Source organism: Onychomys torridus, unplaced genomic scaffold (genome assembly GCF_903995425.1).
Source record: "Onychomys torridus unplaced genomic scaffold, mOncTor1.1, whole genome shotgun sequence".
Classification (NCBI taxonomy): Eukaryota; Metazoa; Chordata; class Mammalia; order Rodentia; family Cricetidae; genus Onychomys; species Onychomys torridus.
Window position 1 is genome coordinate 19,477 of NW_023413514.1, and position 13,101 is coordinate 32,577.

Here is a 13,101-nt window from a genome sequence, read left to right on the forward strand (position 1 = left end):
AATCAAAACTTTATAAGTAATTAAGTTTTATAATAGTCAGATATAAAATTTAATTTAAAAATGCACACAAATCTGATCAACTTGCTATTTACTTTTCATTGAACATTTTGCACACAGGGATTTCCTATATCTTGAATTTTTGACCCTTTACCTCTAATTTCTGGTATTTCCCAGGACCTTAACAAAATTGCCTCTTCAAATATTTTGAGTTTTTTTCCAAAGAAAGTCAGACCTTAGCTTTAATCAATCATCTTTAACTTCATCAGCAAAACACACATCATATGTTTTAAACAAGAAAAGAGCCAGCAAACAGTTTTACTGAATAAATATAGCTGCCACAAAAAAGTGATGATTTGAATTTATAGCTCATCAGCAAAGAAAATAATACTACATTAGAAATGCCATCATATTTCATTTTAGGTGGATGGTATATTAAACAGGGTAATAGACTTGAAATCAAGAGTCTAAAGGTTCATGAACTTTCTTTAAGAATCCTATATCATTATGTAAAATATTATTCTCCCGAGCTTCAATATTATGCTTGCAATAGTGTATTTTTGGCAAAAAATTTATTTGTTTATATTTAGAAGGTAAGCATCAAACATGTAGTAAGACCATGTTCTGTGAAACCATAAGTACACTTGCAGTGCATCATAAAGAACGGCCAATGCAGAAATATGTATTAAATACCTACTTGACTATTAATTAACTAAATTCATGTTTAATTAAATATATACTTAATACCTATTAAATACTGGCATTAGAGGGTAAAAACATTCTTGTACAGTACAGGATCAAAAGACAAGAACACAGAGACATAAAGAGGATTTCATATTTCAATTCAAATGGCAAATATGGCCAGTTCTCCACATAGGCATGCAGACAACTTAATATTATTTTAATTAATATGAGAAAACTGTTGAATATCTCCAGTGATAATGTCTATAATAACAAACAACAAAAGAGAAGAATTACTTAATACTATTCTAAAAGAAGTACAATGATAAAAGCATCAATTTTACACACAGTGAGAAAACAAAATATACATAAAAGAAAATGATGAAAAGTAGATAATTTCTAATTTCAATGAATATGAAAAGTGTAGGAGTCCAGCTCTGACCTGTCAAAGGGTTGTTGGGTGAAGCAAGGAAGGAATGAGGAAGTACTGGTTAGAAATATAGGCATAGATGGAGAGAAAGACAGAGACACAGGATAGCTTTGGGAGGTCCTGGGTCAATACCCAGTTGCCTTGAGATTTATTCTAATGGACTTTTTTATACACTACCAAGGGGAAAGGCAAAACACCTTGTCCTTTCAAGATTAAAGCACAATTTACAGCCAAGTGTAGACCCTTCAAAACACCTGGTAACCATGCTTCCTGGCCAAATCATCCTATCATGCAAGCCATGTTGGGTAAAGCAAGGTCAGAAGTCTGACCTTGAGTAAGACCTTATTAGGGAGCCTCTGTGGGCCCCCACTGAAAAGAAAAAAAAAACTGATGTTAATATATTTTAAACAAAACATACTAAATGTAATACACTATGATAAAATATATTAAATACAAAAATATCATCAAAAAAAGCAAACAGGCTCAGAGAGATTCAGTGTCTGATCAATACATTCTCCTGCTTAAGGTTTTTCTCAGAACCACTTTGAGGATGCTCGAAATGATGAAACCATAAGAAGTAAAGATAATGACTGTGGGCACAATGATGTCTTTTCCTGTTACAATGAACAGCTCTAACTCATTGCCATAGGTGCTGGTGCAGGAGAGCTGCAGCAAAGGGAGGACATCACAGAAGCAGTGGTTGACTGTATTTCCATCACAGAAGGTCAGTCTCAGGACACAACCCGTGTGGATCATGGCACCAGAAAACCCCATCAAATATGAACCAAGCAATAGATAGGAACCCACCTTAGGAGATAAGGCAACATTATATAAGAGTGGATTGCAGATAGCCACATAGCGATCATAGGCCATTGAAGTCAGCACATTGCACTCAGAAAAGACAAAAAAAAAAAAAAAAAAAACAACAAACAAACAAACAAAAAAAAAAAAACCAAAAAAAAACCAAAAGAAGTAGAGCTGGGTCATACATGCCATGTAAGAGATCACATTCTTTTTCTTTTTTTTTTTTGTATAAAGTTCATCAGCATTTTGGGTGTAATCACAGAAGAATAACAGAGATCAATGCAAGATAAGTTAAACAGGAAAAAGTACATGGGTGTGTGGAGGTGAGAATTCAACACAATCAGAATGATGTAGGTCAAATTCCTCAATGCAGTGATGATGTGTATTACCAGAAAACAGAGGAACAATGGTATTTTAAGTTCAGGTTGTTCTGTTATCCCCAAGAGAATGAATTTGGTTACAAAAGAATAATTTTCTTTCTTTTTTTACATTTATTTTATAATTTAATTTAATTTTACATATCAGCCACAGATTCCCCTGTCCTCCCTCCCCGAGCCCCCCAACCCCACCCTCCCTCAGCCCACCCCCTATTCCCATCTCCTCCAGGGCAAGGACTCTTCTTGCGGATTCAGCTCAGCCTGGTAGATTCAATGGAGGCATGTCCAGTCTCCTCCTCCTTTTGCCCCAGGCTGAGCAAAGTGTCCCTGCATAGGCCCCCAGGTTTCCAAACAGCCAGCTCATGCACTAAGGAACAAAGAATCATTTTCAAAAGCCATTCTTCTCCCAGAGAATTTGTGGAGAAGGAAAAATAAGTAAAATTTCAGAGGGAAAGAAAGAATTTAAAAAACACATCTTCCCCTTCAAATGTCAGTTTCTTGTTTGAATGTCAAAAAATAAACAGCTTCAAAGTCTTGAGCACTCCTTTCAAGCCAAGAGAAAAAAGAACAGCATTGTCTTCCTCAATTCACATCTCAGAGGTTGAATACAGTAAAGAGTTTCACTAGTACACCTCAAAGCTTAGCCCAGTGTCCTAAATATGCTAATGTGACAATTTGAAAATTCAAGGATAAAATGCAAATTGGGATGCACAAGGACATAATTGTCCTTCTCTCTTCTAATCCTTTCTTTGCTTCGGGATGATGCTTTTTTTTTATTTATTTATTTTTCTTTGTTTTGTTTTGTTTTTTCAAGACAGGGTTTCTTCACATAGTTTTGATGCCTGTCCTAGATCTCACTCTGTAGAGCAGGCTGGCCTTGAAATCACAGAGATCCATGTTGCTCTGCCTCCCGAGTGCTTGGATTAAAGGCTTGTGCAACCACTGTTCTTGATGCAGGGAAACATTTTAGTAATCTGATGTTAACCTATATCCCAGACTGGACTTCAGTATACTTAGAGTCATAAGCAGTATTTCCAATATCAAGCAGAAGAAATTGAGTCTGTGACTGGTTATGATATAGCCAGTGTCACAAAAATTCATAAATCTAGAGAAATTGTCATGTGTAATGGAAATGAAGCATATTCAATAAGAATACTGCAACTTGCATGTCTATGGACTCTGACCATTTTCTATATATCTAAGACATTTTCTCTGAATTTCTCTTGAACCTTAAAATTGCTTTTCATAGATGGAAAAGTACATATTATTAATTGTTGGACTCATTTTGATAGAAAAGCCAGTACGAAAACATAAAAACAAAAATAATAAGAGGAAAACCTCACTTTAGAAGAAAAACTGCATCATCTCTTTCTATTGACATTTGTATTTACATAAATGGACAAAGAATGTTGGTTGCTGGAGCTAGTGGGAAAGAAAAACACCCAAGGGAAGGAAGTTCAATTATGCAAAATAAAAAGTGTTTAGAAATCTATTGTTCAACATATTAACATCTGTTAATGGTGATTTGGTAAGAAAACTCACCTTAAACTGTCTTCTCATTAAAAGTATATTTACACAAATGCACAAATGTATATCAACATATTGGATAGTAATATGTGAATATGTGAATGAGCCTCAATCATGTACGATTTCATCTAGGGTATGTAGTCAAAATTAGTATTATTCATCATTAACCCTTTTACATAATATTTATTTCTCTGTAAATGTATTCAATACATTGAGATTTTATTGTGGATAGATTTTAAAACCCTATTTTAGAGAGAAATTTTATCGACCTCTTTCATTAGCATATGTCCCTGTTATTCTGGAAAGACCATATCAGGCTCCAAAGCACTAGTTCCTTTTATTCTAAAAGGATCGTGCATAAAATTAATTTCTTATATTCTCTAGACACATTTTTGAGTCCTTGATATATTTAAAAATCATAGTCATAATCCACTAAACGGAAATAAGAAAAATAAACTGCATTCATTTATATCATCCTCATCTCCTAAAGAAATACCGGACATCTCATATAAGATTAATTGCATAAAGAAATTAGTTATAAGCAAGATAAAGTCTCTTAGCTTCTTCCTAGGAAACGTATTACAGATATGAAAAGGAGATGAGATGATGGCATTTAGATGCTTACCCATGATGGGCATTTACTTCCCTGGGGACTCAATATGCCATTCAGGTGTGCCCTTCTCTTTAGAGATTATACATCCTCCAGATTTGAAACAATATTGAACTCCCATCTTCCAGCTACCTTCTCTTCAATGAAACTATTATTTTATTTATTTCTCAGCATTTTTTTTAAAAAACATGTCTTTAATGTTAATATTTCATAGAGTCTATCCCCAGAGTTTCTTAAGCCTAGTTGCAAAGATTTCCATAGTATCTCCTAACATGTTTCAGGATTCTTACAATAATTTTTTGCAAATATATTTTAAATCCCTTTCTGCTTGCTTTTTGTTTATTTTTTTAGTTCTGTGGTTGTATGCAGGTAGGTTAGACTAGTTCTGAACCACTGAACTCCTTTCTCTAACCCTCCCTATCTAATTAGCTTTCAGATAGGATAGATTAAGACACATGCTTGTAACACCTGGTGTGCATAGGAAAAACACCTAAGACACCGTCACTAAAGGGTTAATGACTAAAAGCCTTAGGTGGCCAGCACATCTCCAGACAGAAACATGGACTTAACTAATGACATCTGTGGGCTGTAAGATTCCAAGGAGCTTTCCTCCCTGGGTATCTCTCATTTTGACAATGCTGGGGAAGTGGTCAACTGATGGAATCTTCCATCACAACCCCTTTCCACTGCATTAAACGCTCAATGCCCAGGTGCCATGTGCCAGAAGTCACTACTCCCACAGAGAGGCTGGGAACCCTAGGTTGTTTTTATTTGGGGAAAAATTCTTCTGCATATGTTTGTCTGTTTCTTTTATTTCCAATATGCTTTCATGAATGCTGATCTAACAATCACTCTACATCTTCATTTTGATACTTTTGTTCTCAGTGCCTGTTTGCCAAGATACTTGACTATCACCCCGTCTTAATATATTTTAGGAGTTGCATATGGTCACCCAGGTCCTCTCAACATCAGTGTGTTGGATAAAATATATTAAAGTTCCATCAAGTGACACGATACTGTAATGTTAATCTTCAAGTGGTTAGGAGCAGAAGACTGTGACATTCAGTCAGCATGGCCAGTCTTGCCATTCCCAGGACAGCCTGGACTGTACAATGAGACCATAATATAGGAACCCCCGAGAAGATTCAGTTATTCTTGAAGAATAACTAAGCTCACCCCTCTCAATAGTAGACTGGCGTTTAATAGAGGGATGTGAGAAGACAGGATGCTGAGATGAAGCTACATATACACAGCCAAGAAAAATGGACAGTTGAATTGAAGAAACATCAATAATTTCCAGAATTTAAAATCTTGAATCATGACATGACAGTAATGGAATTCAGGTGTTTCTGGTACATGGACTGCTCTCACCAAATGTGAGGTCAAACTGTTGACTTGTATACATCCTAGTTCACAAAAGAGTACACTAAGCCTATAGGCTAAAGATGATGCCCCAACACTGTGGAGAAACCTCAGGTGACTGTCCAGGCAGCTGGCTGTATCTGTCAACTCACATTTTTTTTTTGGGGACTGCTTGCATGCACTTCTGTTTTTATTTTTATTAGGTAGTTTTCCTTCTTAGGTCTCTGAGGGAGGTGAAAATCAGTTAGGTACAGTTATAATTGTCATTGTTAAGGATTTCATAAAACTCACTAAGAGCTGTAAGTGTATAAATTTGAAAGATGTTATAAGACAGATCCGTTAGCAATATAACTTAGGAGAGAAAGTGAATCAGGTACATTTTGGACTTACTTAATGGAATTATTTTCTCTGAATTTGTCAAATGCAAATGGACTAGACATTGTTTAGGTATTTATTGTTTGCATATATGGTATATATAGTTATTGTACTTTTGTACATAGTTTTCTTATATCAGTTATAACTTTTTCTTTTTTTCTTTTATTAAAATAGAAAGGAGAAATATAGTGATATTTTATTTGTATTAAAATGTGATTTTATTTATATGTTAATAAAGTTGCCTTGAGGTCAGAGCAAGCCAGAGCAGAAACTGGGTGATAATGGTGCATGCCTTTAATCCCAGCACTTGGGAGGCAGAGTTAGGTAGATCTCTGTGTGTTCAAGGACACAGCCAGCATGGCAGACACATGCCTTTAATCTCAATAGCAACCATAGAAGACCTGGAGGTTTGTACAAACAGGCAGTGATGAGCAGGTCATGTGGCTGGGTTTACAACCAATGAGAAAACAGAACAGAAAATCTATAAAAAAGATAGGACACAGAGAGGTAGCTCTCTCCGAAGAGGAAGAACAGCAGAAGCACTGAAGGGTAAGGTTTTCCGCTCTTGCTCTGACCTCGTGGTTTTTTTACTCTTGCAAATTGGTTCTGTGTTTCTTATTTAACAAGCCGGTTACATCTACATCTTAGCTCAGACATTTCATGTCATTAGCTTGTGAGGGAAATGAACTACAGCAGGGGTCCTGATTGTTGTCTAGGGGATGACTGAATTATTCCCTGACACAGACCAAGAATTGAAGTCTAGGAAAGACAGAAAGGCCCTAGAGAAAGCAAGAGTAACAGCAGCTTTATGCCTTCAGGGTAGGAGAAGCACTATGGTTGGGAGCCCTCTGTGGCTGATACTTTACAGGATTTCTGGTCTCTCCTTTCCCCTATGCACTCTCCATATGTTCTTGCCATTTCCCCTTGTAATATCTCCTGAGAAGAAGAAGACACTTTCTCAGGGATTTGCTTTCATTTCCCTGGTCTTACTATATCCCTCAAATATTCCATCATAACTCTCAGCATTCTTTCAGAGGACTTTTCTACAGTATGAGTTAGTCACTAAATATATTTTCAAATTTGCTTTACTTTGTCAGGTCAAGTAGGATTTAAAAGTCTTTATTCTATATGATAATGAGAAAAAAATTTAAAAAATACAGAGTTGGTTTATCTAGTTTTTTTTTTAAATATAGTTTCTACTACACTTTAAACTTAAACATTCTTTGGTATTAAATAGCATAAATCAATGTCACCACCAGAGAATTCCTGTATTCATTGTATTCCTAGGTATTTCTAAAGAAGAAAGTAAGATTTTTCATTTTTTCCCTTAAATTCAAAATCCCCAAAGCACATTTCAAATGCAATTTATTTTTTCTATTAAGGCTGTTGTCTAATAACATCAGCACAAAAATCTTTTCATTTTCAATAATTTTCTAAAGTCCTGTTAACCCACTGTCCTATTTTTCTTGTTCTTGCTATGATAAAAGACCAAGAACAAATCAACTCATAGCAGGAGGTTTTATTTCATCTTAGAATCTATCACTAAAAGAAGTCAGGGCAGGAACTAAAGGCAGGGACCATATAGAGAGACTTGGAGGGATGCTAAAGTACTTCAGACTCACATTCAACCACCTTCTTATACCTCCCAGGACCTACCCAAGGGTGGTATAGCACAGAGTAGGGGTAGATCCTCCCACATCAATGAAAGCCATAAAGATTTGCCTAAAGGTCAGTCTGATGTAAATGTTTCCTCAGTTCATGCTTCCTCTTCCCAAATGTGTCAAGTTGACAACCAAGATTAGTCATCACACCTCCATTCATCATGGATACTGTTCAATCAAAACTTTGTAAGTAATTAAGTTTTATAATAGTCAGATATAAAATTTAATTTAAAAATGCACACAAATCTGATCAACTTGCTATTTACTTTTCATTGAACATTTTGCACACAGGGATTTCCTATATCTTGAATTTTTGACCCTTTACCTCTAATTTCTGGTATTTCCCAGGACCTTAACAAAATTGCCTCTTCAAATATTTTGAGTTTTTTTCCAAAGAAAGTCAGACCTTAGCTTTAATCAATCATCTTTAACTTCATCAGCAAAACACACATCATATGTTTTAAACAAGAAAAGAGCCAGCAAACAGTTTTACTGAATAAATATAGCTGCCACAAAAAAGTGATGATTTGAATTTATAGCTCATCAGCAAAGAAAATAATACTACATTAGAAATGCCATCATATTTCATTTTAGGTGGATGGTATATTAAACAGGGTAATAGACTTGAAATCAAGAGTCTAAAGGTTCATGAACTTTCTTTAAGAATCCTATATCATTATGTAAAATATTATTCTCCCGAGCTTCAATATTATGCTTGCAATAGTGTATTTTTGGCAAAAAATTTATTTGTTTATATTTAGAAGGTAAGCATCAAACATGTAGTAAGACCATGTTCTGTGAAACCATAAGTACACTTGCAGTGCATCATAAAGAACGGCCAATGCAGAAATATGTATTAAATACCTACTTGACTATTAATTAACTAAATTCATGTTTAATTAAATATATACTTAATACCTATTAAATACTGGCATTAGAGGGTAAAAACATTCTTGTACAGTAGAGGATCAAAAGACAAGAATACAGAGACATAAAGAGGATTTCATATTTCAATTCAAATGGCAAATATGGCCAGTTCTCCACATAGGCATGCAGACAACTTAATATTATTTTAATTAATATGAGAAAACTGTTGAATATCTCCAGTGATAATGTCTATAATAACAAACAACAAAAGAGAAGAATTACTTAATACTATTCTAAAAGAAGTACAATGATAAAAGCATCAATTTTACACACAGTGAGAAAACAAAATATACATAAAAGAAAATGATGAAAAGTAGATAATTTCTAATTTCAATGAATATGAAAAGTGTAGGAGTCCAGCTCTGACCTGTCAAAGGGTTGTTGGGTGAAGCAAGGAAGGAATGAGGAAGTACTGGTTAGAAATATAGGCATAGATGGAGAGAAAGACAGAGACACAGGATAGCTTTGGGAGGTCCTGGGTCAATACCCAGTTGCCTTGAGATTTATTCTAATGGACTTTTTTATACACTACCAAGGGGAAAGGCAAAACACCTTGTCCTTTCAAGATTAAAGCACAATTTACAGCCAAGTGTAGACCCTTCAAAACACCTGGTAACCATGTTCCTGGCCAAATCATCCTATCATGCAAGCCATGTTGGGTAAAGCAAGGTCAGAAGTCTGACCTTGAGTAAGACCTTATTAGGGAGCCTCTGTGGGCCCCCACTGAAAAGAAAAAAAAAACTGATGTTAATATATTTTAAACAAAACATACTAAATGTAATACACTATGATAAAATATATTAAATACAAAAGTATCATCAAAAAAAGCAAACAGACTCAGAGAGATTCAGTGTCTGATCAATACATTCTCCTGCTTAAGGATTTTCTCAGAACCACTTTGAGGATGCTCGAAATGATGAAACCATAAGAAGTAAAGATAATGACTGTGGGCACAATGATGTCTTTTCCTGTTACAATGAACAGCTCTAACTCATTGCCATAGGTGCTGGTGCAGGAGAGCTGCAGCAAAGGGAGGACATCACAGAAGCAGTGGTTGACTGTATTTCCATCACAGAAGGTCAGTCTCAGGACACAACCCGTGTGGATCATGGCACCAGAAAACCCCATCAAATATGAACCAAGCAATAGATAGGAACCCACCTTAGGAGATAAGGCAACATTATATAAGAGTGGATTGCAGATAGCCACATAGCGATCATAGGCCATTGAAGTCAGCACATTGCACTCAGAAAAGACAAAAAAAAAAAAAAAAAACAACAAACAAACAAACAAAAAAAAAAAACCAAAAAAAAAACCAAAAGAAGTAGAGCTGGGTCATACATGCCATGTAAGAGATCACATTCTTTTTCTTTTTTTTTTGTATAAAGTTCATCAGCATTTTGGGTGTAATCACAGAAGAATAACAGAGATCAATGCAAGATAAGTTAAACAGGAAAAAGTACATGGGTGTGTGGAGGTGAGAATTCAACACAATCAGAATGATGTAGGTCAAATTCCTCAATGCAGTGATGATGTGTATTACCAGAAAACAGAGGAACAATGGTATTTTAAGTTCAGGTTGTTCTGTTATCCCCAAGAGAATGAATTTGGTTACAAAAGAATAATTTTCTTTCTTTTTTTACATTTATTTTATAATTTAATTTAATTTTACATATCAGCCACAGATTCCCCTGTCCTCCCTCCCCGAGCCCCCCAACCCCACCCTCCCTCAGCCCACCCCCTATTCCCATCTCCTCCAGGGCAAGGACTCTTCTGCGGATTCAGCTCAGCCTGGTAGATTCAATGGAGGCATGTCCAGTCTCCTCCTCCTTTTGCCCAGGCTGAGCAAAGTGTCCCTGCATAGGCCCCAGGTTCCAAACAGCCAGCTCATGCACTAAGGACAAAGAATCATTTTCAAAAGCCATTCTTCTCCCAGAGAATTTGTGGAGAAGGAAAAATAAGTAAAATTTCAGAGGGAAAGAAAGGAATTTAAAAAACACATCTTCCCCTTCAAATGTCAGTTTCTTGTTTGAATGTCAAAAAATAAACAGCTTCAAAGTCTTGAGCACTCCTTTCAAGCCAAGAGAAAAAAGAACAGCATTGTCTTCCTCAATTCACATCTCAGAGGTTGAATACAGTAAAGAGTTTCACTAGTACACCTCAAAGCTTAGCCCAGTGTCCTAAATATGCTAATGTGACAATTTGAAAATTCAAGGATAAAATGCAAATTGGATGCACAAGGACATAATTGTCCTTCTCTCTTCTAATCCTTTCTTTGCTTCGGGATGATGCTTTTTGTTTTTATTTATTTATTTTTCTTTGTTTTGTTTTGTTTTTTCAAGACAGGGTTTCTTCACATAGTTTTGATGCCTGTCCTAGATCTCACTCTGTAGAGCAGGCTGGCCTTGAAATCACAGAGATCCATGTTGCTCTGCCTCCCGAGTGCTTGGATTAAAGGCTTGTGCAACCACTGTTCTTGATGCAGGGAAACATTTTAGTAATCTGATGTTAACCTATATCCAGACTGGACTTCAGTATACTTAGAGTCATAAGCAGTATTTCCAATATCAAGCAGAAGAAATTGAGTCTGTGACTGGTTATGATATAGCCAGTGTCACAAAAATTCATAAATCTAGAGAAATTGTCATGTGTAATGGAAATGAAGCATATTCAATAAGAATACTGCAACTTGCATGTCTATGGACTCTGACCATTCTCTATATATCTAAGACATTTTCTCTGAATTTCTCTGGAAACTTAAATTGCTTTTCATAGATGGAAAAGTACATATTATTAATTGTTGGACTCATTTTGATAGAAAGCCAGTACGAAAACATAAAAACAAAAATAATAAGAGGAAAACCTCACTTTAGAAGAAAAACTGCATCATCTCTTCTATTGACATTTGTATTTACATAAATGGACAAAGAATGTTGGTTGCTGGAGCTAGTGGGAAAGAAAAACACCCAAGGGAAGGAAGTTCAATTATGCAAAATAAAAAGTGTTTAGAAATCTATTGTTCAACATATTAACATCTGTTAATGGTGATTTGGTAAGAAAACTCACCTTAAACTGTCTTCTCATTAAAAGTATATTTACACAAATGCACAAATGTATATCAACATATTGGATAGTAATATGTGAATATGTGAATGAGCCTCAATCATGTACGATTTCATCTAGGGTATGTAGTCAAAATTAGTATTATTCATCATTAACCCTTTTACATAATATTTATTTCTCTGTAAATGTATTCAATACATTTGAGATTTTATTGTGGATAGATTTTAAAACCCTATTTTAGAGAGAAATTTTATCGACCTCTTTCATTAGCATATGTCCCTGTTATTCTGGAAAGACCATATCAGGCTCCAAAGCACTAGTTCCTTTTATTCTAAAAGGATCGTGCATAAAATTAATTTCTTATATTCTCTAGACACATTTTTGAGTCCTTGATATATTTAAAAATCATAGTCATAATCCACTAAAGGGAAATATGAAAAATAAACTGCATTCATTTTTATCATCCTCATCTCCTAAAGAAATACCGGACATCTCATATAAGATCAATTGCATAGAGAAATTAGTTATAAGCAAGATAAAGTCTTTCTTAGCTTCTTTCTAGGAAACGTATTACAGATATGAAAAGGAGATGAGATGTTGGCATTTAGATGCTTACCCATGATGGGCATTTACTTCCCTGGGGACTCAATATACCATTCAGGTGTGCCCTTCTCTTTAGAGATTATACATCCTCCAGATTTGAAACAATATTGAACTCCCATCTTCCAGCTACCTTCTCTTCAATGAAACTATTATTTTATTTATTTCTCAGCATTTTTTTTAAAAAACATGTCTTTAATGTTAATATTTCATAGAGTCTATCCCCAGAGTTTCTTAAGCCTAGTTGCAAAGATTTCCATAGTATCTCCTAACATGCTTCAGGGATTCTTACAATAATTTTTTGCAAATATATTTTAAATCTCTTTCTGCTTGCTTTTTTGTTTATTTATTTTAGTTCTGTGGTTGTATGCAGGTAGGTTAGACTAGTTCTGAACCACTGAACTCCTTTCTCTAACCCTCCCTATCTAATTAGCTTTCAGATAGGATAGATTAAGACACATGCTTGTAACACCTGGTGTGCATAGGAAAAACACCTAAGACACTGTCACTAAAGGGTTAATGACTAAAAGCCTTAGGTGGCCAGCACATCTCCAGACAGAAACATGGACTTAACTAATGACATCTGTGGGCTGTAAGATTCCAAGGAGCTTTCTCCCTGGGTATCTCTCATTTTGACAATGCTGGGGAAGTGGTCAACTGATGGGAATCTTCCATCACAACCCTTTC

The 13,101-nt window shown here is 35.3% G+C and overlaps 1 protein-coding gene and 1 pseudogene across 1 annotated transcript; both read right to left on the bottom strand.

Moving 5' to 3' along the window:
* Positions 1-1,612: 1,612 nt before the first annotated feature.
* Positions 1,613-3,849, bottom strand: LOC118576315 (annotated as a pseudogene).
* A 5,760-nt stretch (positions 3,850-9,609) lies between these two features.
* On the bottom strand, positions 9,610-10,384 carry LOC118576318 (olfactory receptor 8B3-like; the record flags this gene model as incomplete). Its single annotated transcript, XM_036176623.1, has 2 exons — positions 9,610-10,014; positions 10,067-10,384. Coding segments are annotated over 2 exons (723 nt in total), but the record flags the coding sequence as incomplete, so codon positions are not given.
* Between the last annotated feature and the right edge of the window lie 2,717 nt (positions 10,385-13,101).